Source organism: Heterocephalus glaber, unplaced genomic scaffold (assembly GCF_053883595.1).
Source record: "Heterocephalus glaber isolate CG9 unplaced genomic scaffold, H.glaber_assembly_v1.0 deba00001610, whole genome shotgun sequence".
NCBI classification, from domain to species: domain Eukaryota; kingdom Metazoa; phylum Chordata; class Mammalia; order Rodentia; family Bathyergidae; genus Heterocephalus; species Heterocephalus glaber.
In genome coordinates, this window is record NW_028258381.1 from 22,083,783 (window position 1) to 22,104,162 (window position 20,380).

A 20,380-nucleotide genomic window follows, 5' to 3' on the forward strand; every position below is an offset into this window, starting at 1 on the left:
AGGACACTTGTGAGGGATCTGCAGTCAGGGCTTCTGGTGGAAGGAACTATCTTTTGTGGTGAAAATAACATCCAGGTGTGGCAGTGCACGCCTGTCATCCCAGCACTCTGGGAGGCTGAGGAAGGAGGCTCTCAAGTTTGAGCCCAGGCTGAGCAACTTAGTGAGACTTTGTCTCAGAATAAAAAATTTAAAATTTAAAAATAGGCGTGGGGATGTGAAAGCCCTGGGTTCAATCCTCCATGCCAGAGGGGGGAAAAAAAGAAGAAGAAAAAGACAAATGTTAGAGGCTGAAAATTTGGAAAATATAGAAAAGCACATATACAAACATATTACCCTATTATTATACCACTAAATATCTAACACTGGGTATAAACTTCCCTTTTACTTTTTCAATTTTTCAATTTGAAGAGCAGTCTTAGGTTCACAGCAGAACTGAGTAGGCTGCATTGAGTTCCTTACACTGCGTGGTCCCAACACAAAGAGCCTCCTCCACTATGTTCGGTCCCCACCAGAGAGTTACACTTGTTACCGTGACGCATCTGCAGTGACAAGTCACTGTCACCCCAAGTTCACGTTCACCTCAGGCTTCACTCTCCGTGCTGTACATGCCACAGGGTTTTGTTTTGTTTTTTTGGGGGGTACCAGGGATCGAACTCTGGTCCTTCCACTTGCGAGGCAGGCAGCAGAACCACTGAGCTAAATCCCCGGCCCCCATGCCACAGGTTTTGACAAAACATATGACATAGGCCTGCCTACCACTATAGTATCACATATGATGATCTCAGTGCCCCAAACCCTTAGGGTGCCACCTTTATTCTTATATTTAAAATTTTTCACCTAATGTACTACAATCTTTTTTTCTATTTTTCTTCTAGATTACGTTTTTCCTTTGAGATAGGGTCTCCCCATGTTTCCCAGGCAGGTCTCAAATTTGTGGGTTCAGCTGGGCATGGTGGCTCATGCCTGTAATCCCAGAACTCAAGAGGCTGAGGCAGGAGGATCACCATGAGTTGGAGGCCAGGCTGAGATACATAGTGAGACCCTGTCTCAAAAAACAAAACACAACAAAACAATAACCACAAAAAACAAACCAAAGTAATCAAATTTGTGGGTTCAAGCAATCCTCTTGCATCATTCCCGAGAAGCGGGGAGTATGGGCATGCATCATCATGCCTGGTTCTGTATATCATCATGTTTAGTGGCTGCCCAATCCCTCTTAAGTATGTATCATAGTTTATTGAACCGATTCAATACCTTCAAAGTAGGTAAAACCAATTCAAATGAGTTGAAAATTTTGCTGTTACAAATTATGTTTCAATTTTAAATTTTTATTATAGTTATTAACTATAATAATTGTGGAATTCATTGCGATATTTTCATCCATGCATACTTTGTGCACTGATCATGTCCATCCAACACAATGCATTTTTTTTATAGTTCGATGCTTTTCTTCTTGAGCCCGGGTCTTGCTATGTTACCCAGGCTGGCCTTGAGCTCCGGGGCTCACGCAGTCCTCCTGCTGTAGCCTCCCGAGTGCTGGGCCTACAGGAGCACCACTGTGCCCAGCTTGCCATACAATCCTGCATACAACATGAGGACTTTCTTATGGTAAATTCTGGACTATGGACAAGACTTTTTATTTAAGAATTTTAGTCTCCAATCTGATCACTCAGTCCAGCTATGGGCTATTTCTTCCCCCTTGGCCTCTCTAAGCACAGTGAAAGAAATCTTTTGCCGGACCTCAGGGACAAAGAGCATCCTTAACAGTCTCCATGGGGTGGAGTTGGAAACAGAGCCTCCCTGAGCCTTCCCATGGGGTCTGCCCAGGCAGCCAGGGCCCCACCTGGCCAGGTGCCTGGGGGGCGGGGGTGGTCAAACTAGCAGAGTGATGCTGGAAACTCCCAGTCATCTACAAAAAAGAAGAGACATGGGAATGCACAGACCTCTAAATCTGAATGGCTGTGGTTCCCATATGAATTCTGCCTTCTACATTCTCTTAAATGCACCAGGTCCTCTAGGGTAGACTAAAGGACCTGCACTGCAGTGCTCCGGAAAGGGCGCCAAGGGAGGTGAGTGACGGGGAAGGTGAAACATCAATACCACAGCTGCCAGTGCTTTCAGGACATATTAATTTTCTAGGAATAATTCATATTTTATTAATTTTTATGTAATACTTATTTATTCCAGAAAAACTGAAATTGCTGGAAAGTGAAAATATAAGACAATTATAACATGAAAATGCACAAGAACAAAGGGGTATGGTGGCACATGCCTGCAATCCCAGCACTCTGGGAAGTTGAGGCAGGAGGGTTGCAAGTTTGAGGCCAGCCTGTCTCAAAAAATTTGGTGAGACCCTGTCTCAAAAAAATTAAAAAAGAGCTGGAGATGTAGCTCAGTATGAAGGCCCTGGATTCAGTTCCCAGTACCAAAACAAAAACAAAAAAGGGCTCTGATTTTCAGAAACTCTTAATCCAAGGTGAGAGACAGAAATTGTTGTGGCTGTTTATATCTAGATGTTCCCCAAGAGTCCCAGGCACTCGTAGGAATGGGTTTTTGAAAGGTGAAGGGGGTGTGAAGCTAAATGTGACATTAGGAGGAGAGGTTTGATCAGAAGAGCTGGGTCACTGGTGGGTGACCTGGAAGGGTTTATCTCCCCCTTCCTGGTCCCTCTTAGCTTTCTGCTTCCAGGCTGCCATGGCATAAGCAGCCTTGCCTCTGCTATGGCTCTCTGCCATGCCTTGCTTCCTTGGAACCAGCTGACTATCAACTGAAACCTCTAAAAAAGGTGAACAAAAATAAACCTCTCCTCCTTTAAGTTGTGGGTATTTGATATTGTGTCAGAAGGGAGAGAAAGTAACTAAGACAGAACTGCATAGGAAGAAAGGTGTAAAGGATCCTAGCCTGAACAAGGCAGGCTGGGAACCTGGGTTGACTTTTCTCCTGAGAACTACTAAAAAATAATAGGTTTTCTAGACCTCAAGGGCCAGATGGTGAACAGGAAGCAAGGCTCTGGCCAGCCCAGGTGGAGGAATTGAGTGAAAGGGTCAGGAGACTGCTCCTGGGTGCAAAGGAAGTGCACTCACACACACACATGCACACCCTGGCACTCCTGCATGGAGGAATTCCTCCCTGAGGACCGTAGAGAAAATCTATGCCCTCAGACTATTCTAATGATCAGAGGGAAGGAAAATACACTCCTGAGAATTGGACCTATGAGCCAGGCCTCAAGAGGATCTTCCCAAAATTCATAAAACCTCCAGCTGAAAATTTAGAGTGATTTTAATGGAAGCAAATACCAAGTCTCTCTGGAGGAACCTGCCTTTGTTACAGACTTCAAAGAATTTCCACAAGTAAAATCCCAAGGAAAATGAGTAGCTCACAATAAAAAATAACTAAGCACAAAAGGAAAATACAAAGCATGGGCAAAATTCTGCCAGATGGCAGAAACAGATCTCTAAGGACTTCCAATAACAGAATTATAAAAAGTGATATATGAAATAACTAAGCTTATTATATCTAAAGAAATAGGGGATTGTTTCAAAGTATTTGTAGGGCATAAAAAATATAATCAAAGCCGAGTACAGTGGCTCATGCCTGTAATCCCAGCATTCAGGAGGCTGAGGCAGGAGAATTGCTGCAAGTTTGAGGCTAGCCTGGGCTACAAAGTGAATTCAAGCCCAGTCTGAACTACATAGTCAGGTTCTGTCTCAAAAAAACAAACAAAAAAACAACCAAAAAGGAAAACAATACCAAGCAAATTAAGAAAAAAGTATTGAAAGCAATGAAAACCACAGTGAAATTGAAAACTTTATGAAGAAGTTTAACAACAGATTAGCCCCACTTGAAGAAGGAATCAGTGAGTTGATGAAATTATCCAGATTGCAACAGAGACCAATTGGTAGAAAAAGCATTATAGCCATTTTACATGGTAAGAATCACTGACAAAGCTCTAACCAAGATCTCAGAAGGGAAAGAGACTTGTGTTAAGGTGGTATTTGAAGTGAAAATCAGAATTGTTCATAACTGATACAAGATACTAAGAAGGGTTAGCTGGGCATAGTGCTGAACACCTGTAATCCTAATCCCAGGACTAGGGGAGGCTATGACAGGAGCATCACAAATTTGAGCCTAGCTTGGGCTACTTAGCCAGACCCTATCTCAAAACAAATTTTAAAGCACTGAGGATGTAGCTCAGTGTGAAAACTTTGAGTTCAACCCTCAGTACTGCAAGAAAAAAAAAAAAAACAGCCAGAGAAAAATCACAGGTTAGCTTCAAAGGCACCATGGTTGAGTGTCACAGCTGACTTCCAAGAAAACAATGGAAGCCAGAAGTCAGTGGAAGGATGACTTGAATAATATTATTCATGCACTGAGAAAATAACTGTTGGCCTAGAATTCCAAAGCAGAGAAGATATCTTTCATGAATGAGGCTGAAACAAAGACATTCTCACACAAGCAAAATTGTGTCTGTCAATAGCAGACTCTCAGTATAGAAAGTTCTAACAGAATTAATCCAGGCAGAAAGTGAGCCCAGGTGAAAGGTCTCAAAAGGGTACAAAATAAAACAATACTTTCAGTTTAAACAGAAACATATGACAATAATAACATACAAATTGAGGGAGTGAATGTTATTAAAATATTAAGGTCTTTGTGTTCTACAGAAAACAGATAAAGATATGAAATTTAGACTCTGATAAAGCAAGCAAGCATTTTGTAGCTATTAAAGAATATGCTGACAATTTAAAAAATTAGATTTAAAAAAATCTCCCAACAAGTAATGAAGAGAAAAACACGGTAAAAAAAAAAAAAACTCAATCAATCCAAAAGAAGGCAAAGAATGAGAGAAGTAGAATAAAAACATATGAGACAAACAGAAAAGCACAAGACAGTATGGGAGACGTGGGGGCTGAGGGTGTAACTTAGTGGTAGAGACCTGGGGTTCAATTCCCAGCACCAAAATACCCCAAACCAAACCAAACCAAAAAACCAGTGGGAGATATAAACCTAAATATATCCTTTATTATAATAAACGTAAGTGGACCAAATGCTCAGTTAAAAGACAAAGATTGCCATCTTGAATAAAACACACGGGTAACATAGCAAGATCTCATCTCAAAAACCAAACCAAAACAAAAACCCAACTGCAGGAAATGCTATTTATAAAACATTCCTGAAAGATGAGAATATTGGGAAGTTGAAAGTAAAAGAATGGCCTGGCATGGTGGTGCATGCCTATAACCCCAGTACTGGGGAAGCTGAGGCAGGGGAATTGCTGCTGTGAGTTCAAGGTCAGCCTGAGATACATAGCAAGGCTTTATCTCAAAAAACCAAACACCAAAACCAAAACAAAACAAAAAAAACCCCCCAAAAGGGAAAAGAATGGAAAAACCTTTACAGGTCATAGGGAAGAGGTGGGGCAAGTCTCACCTCTGTTCAGGCAACATACCTTGTGACTTCAGGATAAAACACTTCCCCCTCTGGACGCTCTGTTCTCACCAATGACCAGAGTGGACTATGTAACTCGTGAGTTCCAGATACAATAAGACTGAATGGAAAGGCTCAAGTAGTGGCTCTTAGCCAGTGAGTGGAAAACTGCCTCTCCACAAGGAACAGGGAGGTTTTTCACAGTGTGGACCATCCCTGCCCCATATATGTGCCCTTGGCCTTCAGAATCTACAGGGACCTAGGAGTGTGTAGAACACTCCTTTTGAGAGATTTTAATATTGCCTTCCCCTTCAGCCTAAGGCACTGAAAAACCCAGCTAGGAAAAAAAAGGGATTAACATTAAGAATTAAACATGCTAATTCTAAAGTCCTGTGACCCCTAAGGAAAGACTCTGGCAATGTCCCTGCTAAGCCAGGAGAGCTTTAAAACATGTGGTTCCATTGGCAGGAGAGGCTTGAGGCTCCGGAACTTTTCTGCAGCTTCCAGGCAACCAAGCGAGACAGCGGACATGGCGATACTATCTGGTGGCATCCTGAGCCCCTTCCTGATGCACGTGGGAGAAATTCTAAACAAGTTGCCAGAGAGGAATTTGTTCCACTCCACAGTCTTTGTTCTGTGGCCCCTGGACACATCTCCAAACTCACCCACATCCTGCTCATGTCACTCAGTTCATTTTTGTATCTCAGGGAGTCCTTCAGAACCTGGGGGGCAAAGAGGAGAGCGGTCAGAAAACAGAAGGGACAGCCAGCGGTGCACCTACCTCTCTGGTGGCCCAGAGGCCGGGAGAAGGGGGCTGTGTGGCAGTGGACAGCAGCCTCGTGACTGCAACAGTCACTTTCCCCACATGCTTTTCTGGCTCCCAGGCCCGCCTGTACCCCCAGGAACTCACGTTTGGGTGTCCGTCTCGGAGGAGCTTGTGGAACACATGGCAGAACTTCCAGCAGAGCATGGCGTTGCTGGAGAGGGGCAGCCGGTTGACAACAGACCAGAAGGTTTGAGCCCCTTTCTCATGGTGGGTACCCAGGATGCACGGTGAGGGGAGTCATGGAAAACAAAGGTGTGGGCCCTTCCACAGACAGCCAACACCTAGGATTGAGCAGCAGCCGGCCACCGAAGAGGGTGTGGCGGCTGTTCAGGTCACATGGCGCTACTTTCAGGGGATGGGGGCACTTGGGACATGGCTTGTTATGAAGGCCCAGTTGGGTGTTCATTCTGACAATTTTTGAGCCGATGGACATAAAATGCCCTTTTCTGGTAAGATCTGTCCTGTGAGAAAATTTCCTCAGGAGCCGAAGCATCTTGAGAGTGTCTCTCTTCCTAATGTTACATGTTTCCAGAGGGCCAGGAGCCCTCCTGGCTTGCCCTCCCCTGGGTGTGCCGAGTGAGTGGTGGGACCCTTAGGGAATAAACACAGCTAACATTTTAACAAGTGACACCTTCTCAGAATTCTTTCTTAGAGATTATTAAGTGAAGGTGTGGGCTGGGGCTGTAGCTCAGTGGTAGAGTCCTTGCCTAGCATGCATGAAGCCCTAGGTTCGATCCTAGTACTGCAAAAAAGAATGAATGAATATAAGCGAGAGTGTGCTGTGGTGCTCCATCCCATACCCAGGCTGGTTCGGGGGAATCCTCCACCCTGATCAGCTGCTTCTCGGGGGTCTTCTTGGCAGCACCTCCAAATCCTCACCAGTCGGCCAGCCCTACTTGTCCCTTCGAAAGTCGTCTAAAACGCCCTTCCTGCAGTCTCCACATGCCTGTGGCTCCCACCTCTTCCATCAACCATCCTGGCCTCCTTCTGGGACACCTCTGACTCCCTGCACATGGGATCCTGGGGCTGCTCCTTCCCAGGCCCAGCTCCAAATGCAGCCACCACCTGCAGACCGCCTGCTGCAGTCAGCATGTAACAAATGTCCATCTGGCTTTGTGTGGTTTCTGGGTTAGCATTCAGATCTCGGTCATTAGCGAGCCATTTCTGGGGAAAAGGTTTCCACATGCCTTTGCTTAACGAGGCTGCGAGGCCCCCTTACCAAGCACCATCAGCTCTGAGCGAGCCCTTTCCTCAGACTCAAAGCCTCTTCATCCAGGCACAGGTGAGGAGCCTAGCACCATTTAGGGAAAATGACTTGCCTGGGGCCGGACAGCAATGACTCATCTGGAACACATGTCTTGCTCCTGAGCTGAGGGTGCCGTAAAGCTCCTTTCCTGGATGAAACTGTCATTCTGAGGGGGAGGCTGTGAACACAAGACTTTTGGGTTCAGAAGCTGAGATCAGCTTTGGTGTTGGAGTGACTTCTCAAGTCATTTAGGCATACACACTTCGGGTCTGCTTTCAGACGAGACAGAAGCAGGGAGGGGAGGTGACAGCTGCCTACTCTGGCTCCTCACTGTACCCAAGGGCCTGTCTACACAAAAGCCACTAAGGTCTGGACTCTAAAAGAAGCCAGGAGACCTGTCTGGCTTTCTTTGGTTTTATAAGCCTTTATGTGATCCCCAATTATTTGTTAGGTCCTGTAACAGGTGCTCAGGGAGAAAAATAATAAAGTAAGACCCAGTCTCTGGCCCTTCAGGAGTAGACCAACCTGTTCCCAGGCAGGCCTCTGTGATAAATGACTGAACAGCATTTCTGAAGTCAGATCACTAATGCTTATTCAGTTGGGATCTAGAAGAGCTGATAAAAGAACTGATAAAGGATGTTTTTCAGCTTTTTAACTAGACATTTTATACCCATATTATAGGGAGTTGATGTTTTCAACATCTATCCACCATGCAGAAATGGTCAATCTGACAGATTCACAGAATAGCAGAGCCAGAATGCTCACTCTGTAATATCTTTGGACAACTCTTTAATGGAAATGTGAACGGAGGATCCCAGGCACTAAATAAGGTCTCAGAGTGAACCAGGGAGCCCCGAACTGGTTCTGGAATCTCCCAGTGTCACTGCCCCATCCCAGGTACCCTCTAAGGCCTGGCCTCTCTGAACCCACCGATCCCCACCCTGGAGGTCCTCAGCATCCTACGACTCCCTCCGCCAGTAGGGGTCAGGACTGATTTCTCGAGAAAAACCAACTGGGCCACTTAAAATAAGGGTTCTTGTTTGTTGGTTTACTGTATTTTTAATCCTGGCGAGGGAACTGAGTGTGCTATAGTACAGGGGAGTGACTGGGCCTTTTGAGCCCAAAGAAAAACTAAAACCTCTATCTTACTTGCTTCTAGTTACTTGCTTTCACTGCTGATCTCAGAAGTTGCTTAGCTAAAGAATAATGTATTTCTGGGCTAGAAGGGTAGCTCAATGGTCAGGCACTTGCACTTGCCAGTAATGTATTTCACTCACGGTACTTTTGCTAACACCTCTATAGTCAAGTTAATGGTGCTTTTTGTTTTGTTTTGGTACTGGGGATTAAACCCAGGGCTTTCACACTAAGCCACATTCTCAGACCGTTTAAAAGTTGTTTTTTTAAATTTTAAAACAAGATCTCACTAAATTGCTAAGTTGCCCAGGTTGGGCTCAAACTTGTGATCCTCCTGCCTCAGCCTCCCAGAGTGCTGAGATTACACCACATCTGGCTTGGTTAAATCTAAGGATGTAGCCTTGTCTAGCTCAAATCAGCTGAAGCCACCAAGCCCTTCACTCAGAGGGCCAACACTCTACTCGAAGAGCATGCTCAGAACATGCCTCCTATCAGGAGCCACGGGTTTGATTACCTACACTCAGATTACCGATGACCTTACTTTGCTTCTTCCAATCACTGGTCCTCGTGCTTCAGACCACCCTGCTTCTTCTTCTTTTTTTTTTTGTACTGGAGATCAAACTCAGGTCCTTGTGCTTGCAAAACAGGCGGTGGAACCACTGAGGTAAATCCCCAGCCCAACCCTGCTTTATCCTATAAATACCTTTAAACTCCATCCCCAGGGAGACAATCGGAGACCCACTCTTGGGTCTGTCTCCACAGCCATTGCCACCTCATGAATGAGGTTTTCCAGAAAAGTTCCCTTTCCAACGACTGGCATACGGTGGCGTAGTGAGCAAAATAAGCCTGGCTCAGCAACACTTCCTGAGGAGAAGCGAACTAGGCGCTAGCTGGCCTCATAGTTGGGTTGGGCTTCTGGGTTACTGCAGCGGGATTCCATACCCCTCACTTCACAGCAAAGTCCTAATTCCAACCCACAAGAGGTGCAGCACTGGCCATCTCTGACCGTCTCACCTGGCGGGTCCCCGCCAAGGGTCCAAGGCTGGGTGGCTCTGGGACGGACGAGTGGCTGTGATCTAAGTGCTGGGGCAAAGTGACCCACAGGAGCTCAGACAAGCAGGGCCCTGCAGTCCACCCCCACTGGGGCTTCAATCCATCAGCCTTCAGGGATCCAGCTCCTCAGAGCCCATAGAGTCACAGGGCACATCCCAGGGGACCCATTAGCCAGGTGTGCCTGTTGCTTTTACACAGCCACAGCCTCACGATGGCCGACGCGGTGTGGTGGGAGCACTCTTAAAGGAAAGCAGCTTTCAGGAACGTGGAGGCTCTGCCAAGCTTCCGTCCTAAGGGAGAGCAGCAGGGTCTTTGGCAAGTTAAAAGGGCTGGGCTTGATGGCCTTGTGGGTCCTTTCCACCCTGGTGCCCGTGCACTCTGAAGCCAGTGCTCCTGGAGAGTCTGCTGCTGCCACCGGAAACTGCTTCAGCCTGCAGGCACCTGGCCAGTATGGGGGTCCCCTCCTGCTGCTATGCAAGAGCTTCTCCCCGACTCCAGTCCCCACGACTTGACCCTCAGCAGGGCCAGCCTTCCCCAACATCCAAAAGGATATTTCTGGCGTGTTTTTCCTTTACGGCCACTTCCTGCGTATTAATGGCCTTATTGATGCTGACAGTCTGCAAAACAAGAGGGGGAGGGGAAAGGAGGATACGATGAATAAGCCTGTGAGAGGGGCTGAGACCCTGCGGCGGCCCGCCCCTTCCTCCTCTGGTGCTCCTCTCCCCTGCTGACCCCCTGTGCCAAGGGAGGCTGGTTCCTCTGCAGACGCCCAGCTGGGGGCAGAGATGGGCAGTGCTCCCAGGCCAGCTGGTCCCAGCAGTCCTGGATGAAGCGGGCTTTGCTGCCTGGCATTGGCTGTGCCCAGCTGCTGCGCCTGCCTGCCACTCATTCGCTTGGCACAACAACGGCAATTAAAGCCTGCACAAAGAGAGGCTTTTCATCCCCCAGGGAAACATTATTCCTTGCGGAGCAGGAGGAAGGGGTGCTGCTGTCAGGGAGCGAATGTGGCCCGAAACCATCCAGCTGCCCCCGTCACCTCTAAACTGCCCAGGAGCCTTTCCTGGCTGGCTACTCCAGTGTCTTGCTTTCTCATGCTTGGGCATTTTTCGACTCCTAGATGAATTTCCTTTTCCTTCTTTCATTACATCAAAGGACATTAAAAATACGTCTTTCCGGTTGTTTTTATACTTACAATTCTTTCAAAATTATTTATTTGCTTATTCATTTATTTTTGTGGTCCTGGGGATTGAATCAAGGTGTGCTGAGCTATATCCCCAGCCCTTTTTATTTTTTGAGACAAAGTCTTACTGAATTGCCCAGGTGAGACTCAAATCCTCCTGCCTCAGCCTCCTGAATGGCTGGGATTATAGGCACTTCAGGTGTGTACCACTGTGACCAGCTATAATTCTCTTAAATTTAACAGCACACATGTATGAATAAAATTTATACAAACACATAAATGGGATCATATCATGTAGGTGGTGTCTTCCTTCCTTCCTTTCTTTTTTTTTTTTGGTACCAGGGATTGAACTCAGGACCTTGTACTTGTGAGGCAGGCCCTGGGCCACTAAGCTGGACCATTTCTTAAGTAGTGGAAATTTTTCCTTTCTAAAACTTTGCTTGATTTCTTTCTGGAGACATCAATCACCCCAAACCCACATCAACAACCTGTTAGGGTTCCTACACACACGCGTACACATGCACAACGCACACACACACATACCCCTACAGCCTGAAGCGGTGAATTCTGACATCATTCTATGAACATGGCGTTAACACGTACAGCCTTTTCTGTCTTGCATTTCTCACTGGAAAATATCTCATCAACATTCTTCAAGTAGACGCCAAACCTCTAGCTCATCCTTTAAAGGGACAATATACTGCTCCCCAGTGTGGGTGGGGATGATTTATGCTCACCTTCCTGTACTGCTAAATAATCAACTATTTCCCATCCCCCACTGTAACCTAGTTAATAAACACACACACACACACCCTTATTAATGGATGCTTTTGTTTCCAAGGGGTAGATTCCTGGAAGTGAGATGACTCCTAGGGTCAAAGTGTTTTCTTAACCTTTCATTATGGAAAAGTCCAATCACATACAAACAGGAAGAGTAGTCTTCTAAGCCCTAGCATCAACCATTATGTTTTTTTTGTCTTTTTCTTTTGTACATCAACCATTATGAACTTGTTTGCTATGGACCAGGACCAGCCTTTTTCTTTTTTTCTGTAAACAGCAAATATTAGTAAATATCTGAGGCTTTGCGGCCCGCATGGTCTTCATCACAGTTATTCAGCTGTGTTACTGAAGACTAAACAAATACACAAACAGCAAGTGAGGCTGTGTCCCAGTAAACCCAGGTGGTGGCTGTGCGGCTGCAGCGCACTCTATTCCATCAGCCGAAGAAGCCCTAGTTCCTCGGAGTACTCTGAAGTAGAGAAATCCTGGACACAGACTGAGTTTACCACTAAGTCACTACTCCAGGTGACTGAGAAAGCCTTCTAGGGTCATGCCGAATTAGGTGATTTCTATGTCCCTTCCTACTTTTAGATTATTTTAAAGGTCCTGGACACGTCAGGGGAAGGAGTCGTGATGTGAAAGATACTGGGGGTCCACAGAAGGCTCTTGAGCAGGGAAGAACCAGACAGAAGTTCAACCTCCTGAGTGAGGAGTTACTTCTTCAGGGCCCTAAGGGAAGCGTGGGACACATCAGTGTGGGCATCAGAGCCACCAAGTACGAGTCCAAGTGACAAGGGCCTGGTCCAGCACCAGACAGAAGCTGCTTCCTAAAGCAGCAGCTGTGGGGCATCTGTCAGTCCCTCTGGCCTCGCTGGGGCAGCCCGGAGCCTTCTGTGGCTGGGCAGCTCCTGGAAGCCTCTTACTGTAGCTGACACGCCCACTGTCACTCCAGCCACGCTTCACCTCTGTGGACATGGCTGCGGCACAGGCTGTCCCATGGGTGGAGGCCACGGCCTGGCTTTCGTGACAAAGGTGGGGCTCAGAGACACAAGGCAGGGCTGAGCATGAATCTCAGCATGCTGGGGTCTTAAGCAAGCCGCAGGTTCCCCAAGGCCCTAGGAAATGTCACCTACCTCCAGGTTTCCAGGGCAAAAGTCTCCTGCTAGGACCAGGTTCCTGAATGCCTTGTGCCTGGGATCCTACCACTATGTCCCATCCTGTGTTATACACATCTATCTACCCATTTTCAGAGCACAGGCCACATTTCACCTTCTTTTGGACTTACTAAGCTTCCTAGGCCAACCATTTGTTTTTCTTTCTTCCTTTTATTAATTTTGAATTTCTGTCTTTTAATGTGTTTGATACTTATACAATGCCTTCCCTTTCCTCCAAGATTAAGTCCAGAGGGTGGGGATCCTGCTTCTCTCTTCCCATGGCCCCACAGCTTGGTAAGGCTCCAGGTTTTGCTGTTCCTAAGTCCCCCTAAGAGTCCCAATGTGATCCCTAGCCACTCAGAGACTCTGCTCCCTGTCCCTGAAGTCCCAGACTCTGGAGGAAATCACTGGGTCTGAATTTGTCCCAGCCCTTCTCTAGGCCAATGCCAGGGGGAGTGGTGCCCCCAGGGCAGAGGGTAGGCAGCCCAGGGTGCAGCAGCTCACCTCCGGAGGGGGGTCTAGGTTAGAGAACATCCTCTGAGAACAGGCTGTTCTCCAGCTTTCCCTGGAGTCACATGGGACCTGAGTCCAGTGCAGTCGCCCTGAAAGAGCAGCATTGTGTACCACTTCCTGCCCCAGCTGGCCCCTGTGCCCCAAGCCGCTCCCAAGAGAGCCAATTAGCAGCAGGCACCTTGGGAAGGGCGGCTTTCTCCCAGCCCTTCCTCCTCTCTCCCCATCCCCCCAGCCTCGCTCCCTGCGGACAGCCCAGTCAGGCTGTGACCAATGGCTGCCCTTTTGGGATTTGCTTCTGGGCGGAGCAGGTCCTAGGCTGGCCTGTGGGGCCAGCTGGGCACTGCCCACTTACAAATACAGCTTCTGGCAGGGCCCCAGCCCCTGGGATGACAAGGCCAGGCTGGCTTAAAAGGTTCCATGCAGGGGCGGGCAGAGAGGATGTGCTCTGCGTGAGGGTGGCCGCCCTGAGGTGAGGGACCACAGAAGGCCCTTGGGAGGAGGAGAAGGCAAGAAAGAGAAGAAAAAGAAATGCAACAAGCATGCATGCGCTATGGTTTGTCCCTCTGGAAACTCATGGTGAAATCAGATTGCCACTGGTGGTGTTGGAGGTGAGGCCTCAAGAGGTAATTCAGTGGTCAAAAGGGAAGAATGCTTTGTCAGAAGGGCAGGTCCTTACATGTGTGGCTTCTTCTACATGTGCCCACTTGCCCTTTCACTTCCACCACAAGGGGAAGCAGCACTAGGGCCTTGCTGGCTGCCGGCCCTTGCCCTTGGAATTTCTAGCCTCCGGGAACCATGTGCTGCTCCTCCTGGGGATGCAGGACTGACTGGGAACCACTAGCTCCTCACAGTGCCACTCAGCGGTCTTGGAAGCTGGCTGGAAGGGCCGTGGGGTCTGCGCTCCCAGCCTTCTTCCTCCCCTACACCCTGCATTCCTGCTATGGCTCTCTGCACCCATGAACCAAACTCATCCTGCTCAGGGACCAAAGAATCTCCCTCCTCAAGTGCCTGATCCTGGGGTGTGGGCTGAGAGGCATCCTGTGGGCCCTTAGCTCCATTGGGAGCAGCTCGGCCAGTGAGGGGAAGGAGGAAGGTGAGCTATCTGGAACAGAGAGACAGCAGGCCAAGTCCTGCCGCATGTCATGTCACAATATAGCCAGGCAGGAGCCAGGACATCACCCTAGGAGGTCAAAGTTCAGCCCAAGCTGAGATCTCCCAAGCCTGTGACATGTGAAGAGACAGGCAAGGCACAGAAGGTCACAAACAGCATCCTGTGGCAAGAGGGTGCCTTTTGCATCGGTGAGACTGCACCAGTCTTAGCTGTGACACCTAACATTTGGTGTCAGCAAGGCCTTCAATTCTGGTCTTGATCAGAAATAATAACAGAGTACACATGTCCCTCAAATTATAACAGGGTTGCATTCCAATAAACCTATGGTAAGTTGAAAATCTTTCTTTCTTTCTTTCCTTCCTCTTTCTTTCTTTCTTTCTTTCTTTCTTTCTTTCTTTCTTTCTTTCTTTCTTTCTTTCTTTCTCTCTCTCTCTCTTTCCCTTTCTTTCTTTCTTTCTTTCTCTCTCTCTTTCCCTTCCTTCCTTCCTCTCTCTCTCTCTTTCCCTTCCTTCCTTCCTTTCTCTCTCTCTCTCTCTCTCTTTCTTTCTTTCTTTCTTTGTACCAGGGATTGAACTTGGGCCCTTGTGCTTGCACACCAGGCAGTGAAACCACTGAGCTAAATCCCCGGCCAGTTGAAAATCTATTTCATGGGCTGGCTGTGGTGATGCACGCCTATAATTTCAGCACTGGGGAGGCTGAGGCAGGAGGATCACTGCAAGTTTGAAGTTAGCTGGGCTACATAATGAGTTCAAGGCCAGGCTGGGCTACAAAGTGAGTTCAAAGCCAGCCTGAACTCTGCAGCAAGACCCTATCTGAAAAAAAAAAAGAAAAGAAAACCAAAAAATGCACTTAATATACCTAACCTGTTGAATATCACAGGTTAGCCTATCCAACTTTACATGTTTTCAACATACTTGCGTTAGCCTAAAGCTGGGCAAAGTGTGGGGTGCTGGGAGTGGTGGCAGAAGCCTGTAATCCCAGCACTCAGGAGTCCTAGGCAGGAGAATTGCCACAAGTTCGAAGCTAGCCTGGGCTACATAGTGAGTTCAAGGCCAGCCTGAACTAGAGAGCAAGACTGTCTCAAAAAAAAAAAAAAATCTCTTAAAGCTGGGCAAAGTTGTCCAACACAAAGCCTATTTTATAACAAAGCACTGACTTTCAGGGAATTTACTGAAAACTGAACTGAAAGTGAAAAACAGAATGGTTGCATGGAGGTGCTTTTGCATCTCTGTGAAGTCAAAAAAGCCATAAATAGGGCCAGGGATTTAGCTCAGTGGTTCCACTGCCTGCTTTGCAAGCACAAGGTCCTGAGCTCAATTCCCAGTACCAAAAAAAAAATCATAAATGGAGCCATCCTAAGCATGGACCATCTACAGTTGTCATCAGATTAGTGGCGGCAGCAGCAGCAGCCCCTGGCCTGAGCCCCATCTCCTGCCAGGCAGGTAATCTGATCCGTCTCCCAAATCAAGTTACCCCAAGCAGCACAGACAGGACTTGGGGCAGGCTCAGGGGAAGAGCAGGTGCTCAGCAGGCACCAGGCCCTGGGTTCCATCCCCACCGCCAAAACAGAAAAAGTGGAGCCTGAGTTCAAAGCTGGGTCAATCTGAGATCATCCCTCGTCCCTCACTGTGCCCTGTCAGAAACTTCCAGCAGCCCAACACAAACTGTCTCGTCTTCCACAGCTCCTCCCAGATTTCCGTCTACCTACAGTTGCTCCTTTAGTGACAGTGCCTAGGCCAAGCTCCCACGCTGGCCTAAGTGGCCTCCCAGGAGCATCACCTCCCATTTGCTGCCCTCACTGCTATTAAAAATATTGTTCCTGAGTCCGCTGTAGACAGGCAGGTCTGCGAACGCCGTACCAAGATCACCAGTCATGCGGAACACGCCGAATCAGCCCACACCCCAGCAGCAATCCACTGGACACGCCTCCCCCCCCCCCCCGGCCCCCATCGGCCTCTTCTCTGTACAGCCACCTGGTTCCACACTGCAAAGACGCAGAGGACACCGGACCACCAGACCACTGTACTGGGTAAGTTGGAGTCATCTTCACCTCCCATCAGGACCAGGACTATCTTCAGGGGAAGGGCAGCTGTAACCTGCAATACAGCTCTGCAGAGTTCAACCCTACAGGAGGACAGGGAGCTCAACTCGGGACTTACAGCCAGAAATCTGCCTGAATCTCACGGGTCTGCGACTAGCTTGCTGAGACTCATTGACTTATATCTGCACACTGCTACCTATTGTGACAGCAGAGACATACCCTGAAAGAGGCCCTTCATCTTCATTGTTATTTTTTATTCCCAAAATTGGTATTATTAGTTTGGTTTTTTTTCTCTTTTCTTTTTCTTTTCTATTATCTTTAATGTTTTTTCCTACTCTTTGCAAATATTTGTTTTTCCCTACTCTTTGCAAATATTTGTTTTTCTCTCCTTTTTTTTCTTTTCTTTTCTTCTTTTTTTTCTCTTTCCTTTCTCTCTCTCTTACACTCACTCTCTTGCTCTCCCACATTGTTCATCTTCCCTTTTTGTCCCTGTTTGGGTCCTCATTCGGAGTTCTTCTTTATTTTCCTATTATTCGTTTTCCTTCTCACCTGTGTCCTCTGGCCACACTTCCAACCTTCCCCTATCTTTCTTCCCATCTATCCCTCCCTCCCCAACCCCTTCTAAGTCCCCATCCCAAAGGGTAAAGTTGTTATATTGAAGAGTTTATTCACTATATGTTGGGTTGGTCCTCGATCTTGATTTAATTCACACAGCTAAAGGTGATAGATTAATAACTACCACAAAATGTCATTTTTGAAGATGTACTTGATGCAATGGTATTGCTGATTGTATCACTTGGGCTAAGGTGTTGTTATTGAACTAGTCAATGAACCTTCCTAGTATAAGGAAAATGAGATAGCCTTAGAGTCATTAGAGACTCAAAACTTAAAGACCAGCTATATCTGGAAGATACCTCTGAGAAGCAATCATTCCATAAGGGTTCTAATTACAAGCAACAAAGATACCTACAATAAGCAATTTCAACTATCAACCCAGGAGTTAAACCAAGGACAGTAGCAAAAACAAAAATGAGAAGACATTTAAGCAAGGCACAAACTCAGACTTCCACCCCACCAAGGGGAAATCCTGGGGGAAATGAGATGGAAAAGTCCCATAACCAACCATCTGGATACCCTGAACTGATAGCACAGGAAGTAACAAAACAGATGAATGAGACTCTAGAAAAATTCAAAGCAGAAATAATCTCCCAGATATCTACAGAGATGGTGAGCAGAGTGAAAGACATGATTAGAGGATCTAGAACAGAAACAGATAAAAAAAAATAGATGAGCTCAGAAACATGCTGGAAGCCATGAATACCCAGCATAAGAAAGAAATGGAAACCATGATCTCCCAACATAAGAAAGAAATGGAATCCATGAAACAGATTCAAACAGATATTCAGGAGATCAAAAACTCCATTGAAAGTATCCACAGCAGATTAAGGGAATCTGAAGATAGAATATCAGATATAGAAGACCAGGATCGTGGTTAGAGACCATGAAAATAGAGATTTCTTAAAAATAGTAAGGGACCATGAGATATCAATCCAACAACTGCTAGACGATGCAAAGAAGAATAACGTAAGACTGATAGGAGTCCATGAAAAAACAGGAGAAAGCACAATTGACATAAAAAAACTGTTCACAGAAGTAATAGTGGAAAACTTCCCAGACAGAGGTAGAGAATTGGACATACAGATAAGTGAGGCATATAGAACTCCAACTAGCCACTATCAAAAAAAATCTACATCCAGACATAATAGTCAAGATCCCAGAAACTCAACAGAAAACCAAAATCCTACAAGCAGTTAGAGAAAAGAAATAAATCACCTACAAAGGAAAGCCCATCAGAATCACAGCAGACTTCTCAACCCAAACCCTCAAATCAAAGAGAGCCTGGAGTGAAGTATTTCAAGCCCTAAAAGAAAATAACTTCCAACCTAGACTGTTGTATCCTGCAAAATTATCTTTCAAAGTCGATGGGGAAATTAGATACTTCTACGACAAAGAACACCTGAGAAATTTCATGAACACCAAACCAGCACTACAAGCAATTCTAAACAATATCCTAGAAAAAAGCAATGAAGGTCACAACTCCATGAGGCCCAACAGAGGGAAGCCACTAGGCAAGGTAAGACACTAAAGGGAAAGGGGGAAAAAGTAAGAAATAAAAGAGCCAACAAAAGTAAAACATCATGACAAGGATAAATCAATATCTATCAATTATAACCCTCAATGTTAATGGCCTCAATTCACCAATCAAAAGAAATAGACTGGCAGAATGGATTAAGAAGGAAAATGCAACAATATGCTGTATACAAGAAACACACCTAACTCAAAAAGAAACTCATAGACTGAAAGTAAAAGGATGGAAAACAGTTTTCCATGCCACAGGAACCCAGAAAAAAGCAGGGGTAGCAATCTTATTTGCAGACAAAGTAGATTTCAAAACAAAACTAATTAAGAGAGACAAAGATGGTCACCACATCCTTGTGAAGGGAACAATCCAAGAGGAAGACATGACAATCCTAAATATATATGCACCAAATACGAATGCCCCCAACTATACAAAACAAATATTAATAGACATGAAAAACCAAATAAACACTAACACAATTGTAGTGGGGGACCTCAATACCCCACTATCACAAATAGACAGATCATCTAGACAAAAAGTTAACAAGGAAATTCTAGAACTGAACCAAGCTATCGAACAAATGGACTTAATAGATGCTTACAGAGTGTTCCACCCCACAAAATCGGAATACACATTCTTTTTGGCTGCACATGGGTCATTCTCTAAAATACACCACATGCTAGCTCATAGGACATGTCTAAGTACATGTAAAAGAACTGATGTTACCCCCGTATATTATCAGACCATAGTGCAATAAAATTGGAGATCAATAACATAAGAAACTGCAAAACCCCAACAAACACATGGAAACTGAATAACACCCTCTTGAACAACCAATGGGTCACAGAAGTAATTAAAGAAGAAATTAGACAGTTTCTACAAGTAAATGAAAATGCCAGTACAACATACAGGAATCTATGGGATACAATGAAAGCAGTTCTATGCAGGAAATTCAAAGCAGTGAATGCCCATATTAGGAAAACAGAGAAAACTCAGATAAATAACCTAATGCAGAACCTCAACTTCCTAGAAAAAGAAGAGCATAATGAATCCAAAGCTCATAAAAGAGAAGAAATTATAAAGATCAGGGCAGAAATCAATGCAATGAAGACTAAGAGAACAATACAAAAAAATCAATGAATCAAAGAGTTGGTTTTTTGAAAGAATAAATAAAATCGATAAACCTTTAGCCAAACTTATCAAAAAAAGGAAAGAAAAGGCACAAATACATGCAATTAAGAATGAAAAAGGTGAAGTCACAACAGATCCAACAGAAATCCAGAGGATCATCAATACCTACTTCGAGAACCTCTACTCCAATAAAATGGAAAACACAGAAGAAATGGGCATATTCCTAGATACATACAAATTGCCAAAGTTAAATGAAGAAGATATAGAAATTCTAAACACCCCAATTACAATGAGTGAAATTGAAAATGTAATAAAATATTTACCAACAAAGAAAAGCCCAGGTCCGGATGGCTTCACTGCTGAATTTTACAAGACATTTAAAGAAGAACTAACACCATTACTCTTTAAACTGATTAAGGAAATTGAAAGGGAAGCAATAATTCCAAATTCATTCCTGGAAGCAAGTGTTACTTTGATTCCAAAACCAGGGAAAGACCCAACTCAAAAAGAGAACTACAGGCCAATCTCCCTAATGAACATAGATGCAAAAATCCTCAACAAGATACTGGTAAACAGAATACAGAGGGTCATCAAGAAGATCATACACCCTGACCAAGTTGGATTTATCCCACGGATGCAAGGATGGT

At 45.7% G+C, this 20,380-nt stretch overlaps 1 protein-coding gene across 7 annotated transcripts in view; it reads right to left on the reverse strand.

Annotated features, from left to right (window-relative positions):
* Hip1 (huntingtin interacting protein 1) overlaps positions 1–20,380 on the reverse strand; it is a 146,381-nt gene that overhangs the window by 39,498 nt on the left and 86,503 nt on the right. For 4 of the 7 annotated variants that reach the window (XM_087196271.1, XM_087196269.1, XM_087196273.1 and 1 more), the window contains exons 2-4: positions 10,237–10,300; positions 6,335–6,477; positions 6,090–6,146 (exon numbers count right to left, since the gene is read on the reverse strand). In XM_087196271.1, coding sequence (XP_087052397.1) covers positions 6,090–6,146; positions 6,335–6,477; positions 10,237–10,300 — 264 coding nt within the window. Of the gene's footprint in view, positions 1–6,089; positions 6,147–6,334; positions 6,478–10,236; positions 10,301–10,415; positions 10,576–11,406; positions 11,559–13,301; positions 13,431–20,380 lie in introns of those variants that run through there. The other 3 variants (XM_087196272.1, XM_087196274.1, XM_087196270.1) reach the window with 3 other exon arrangements.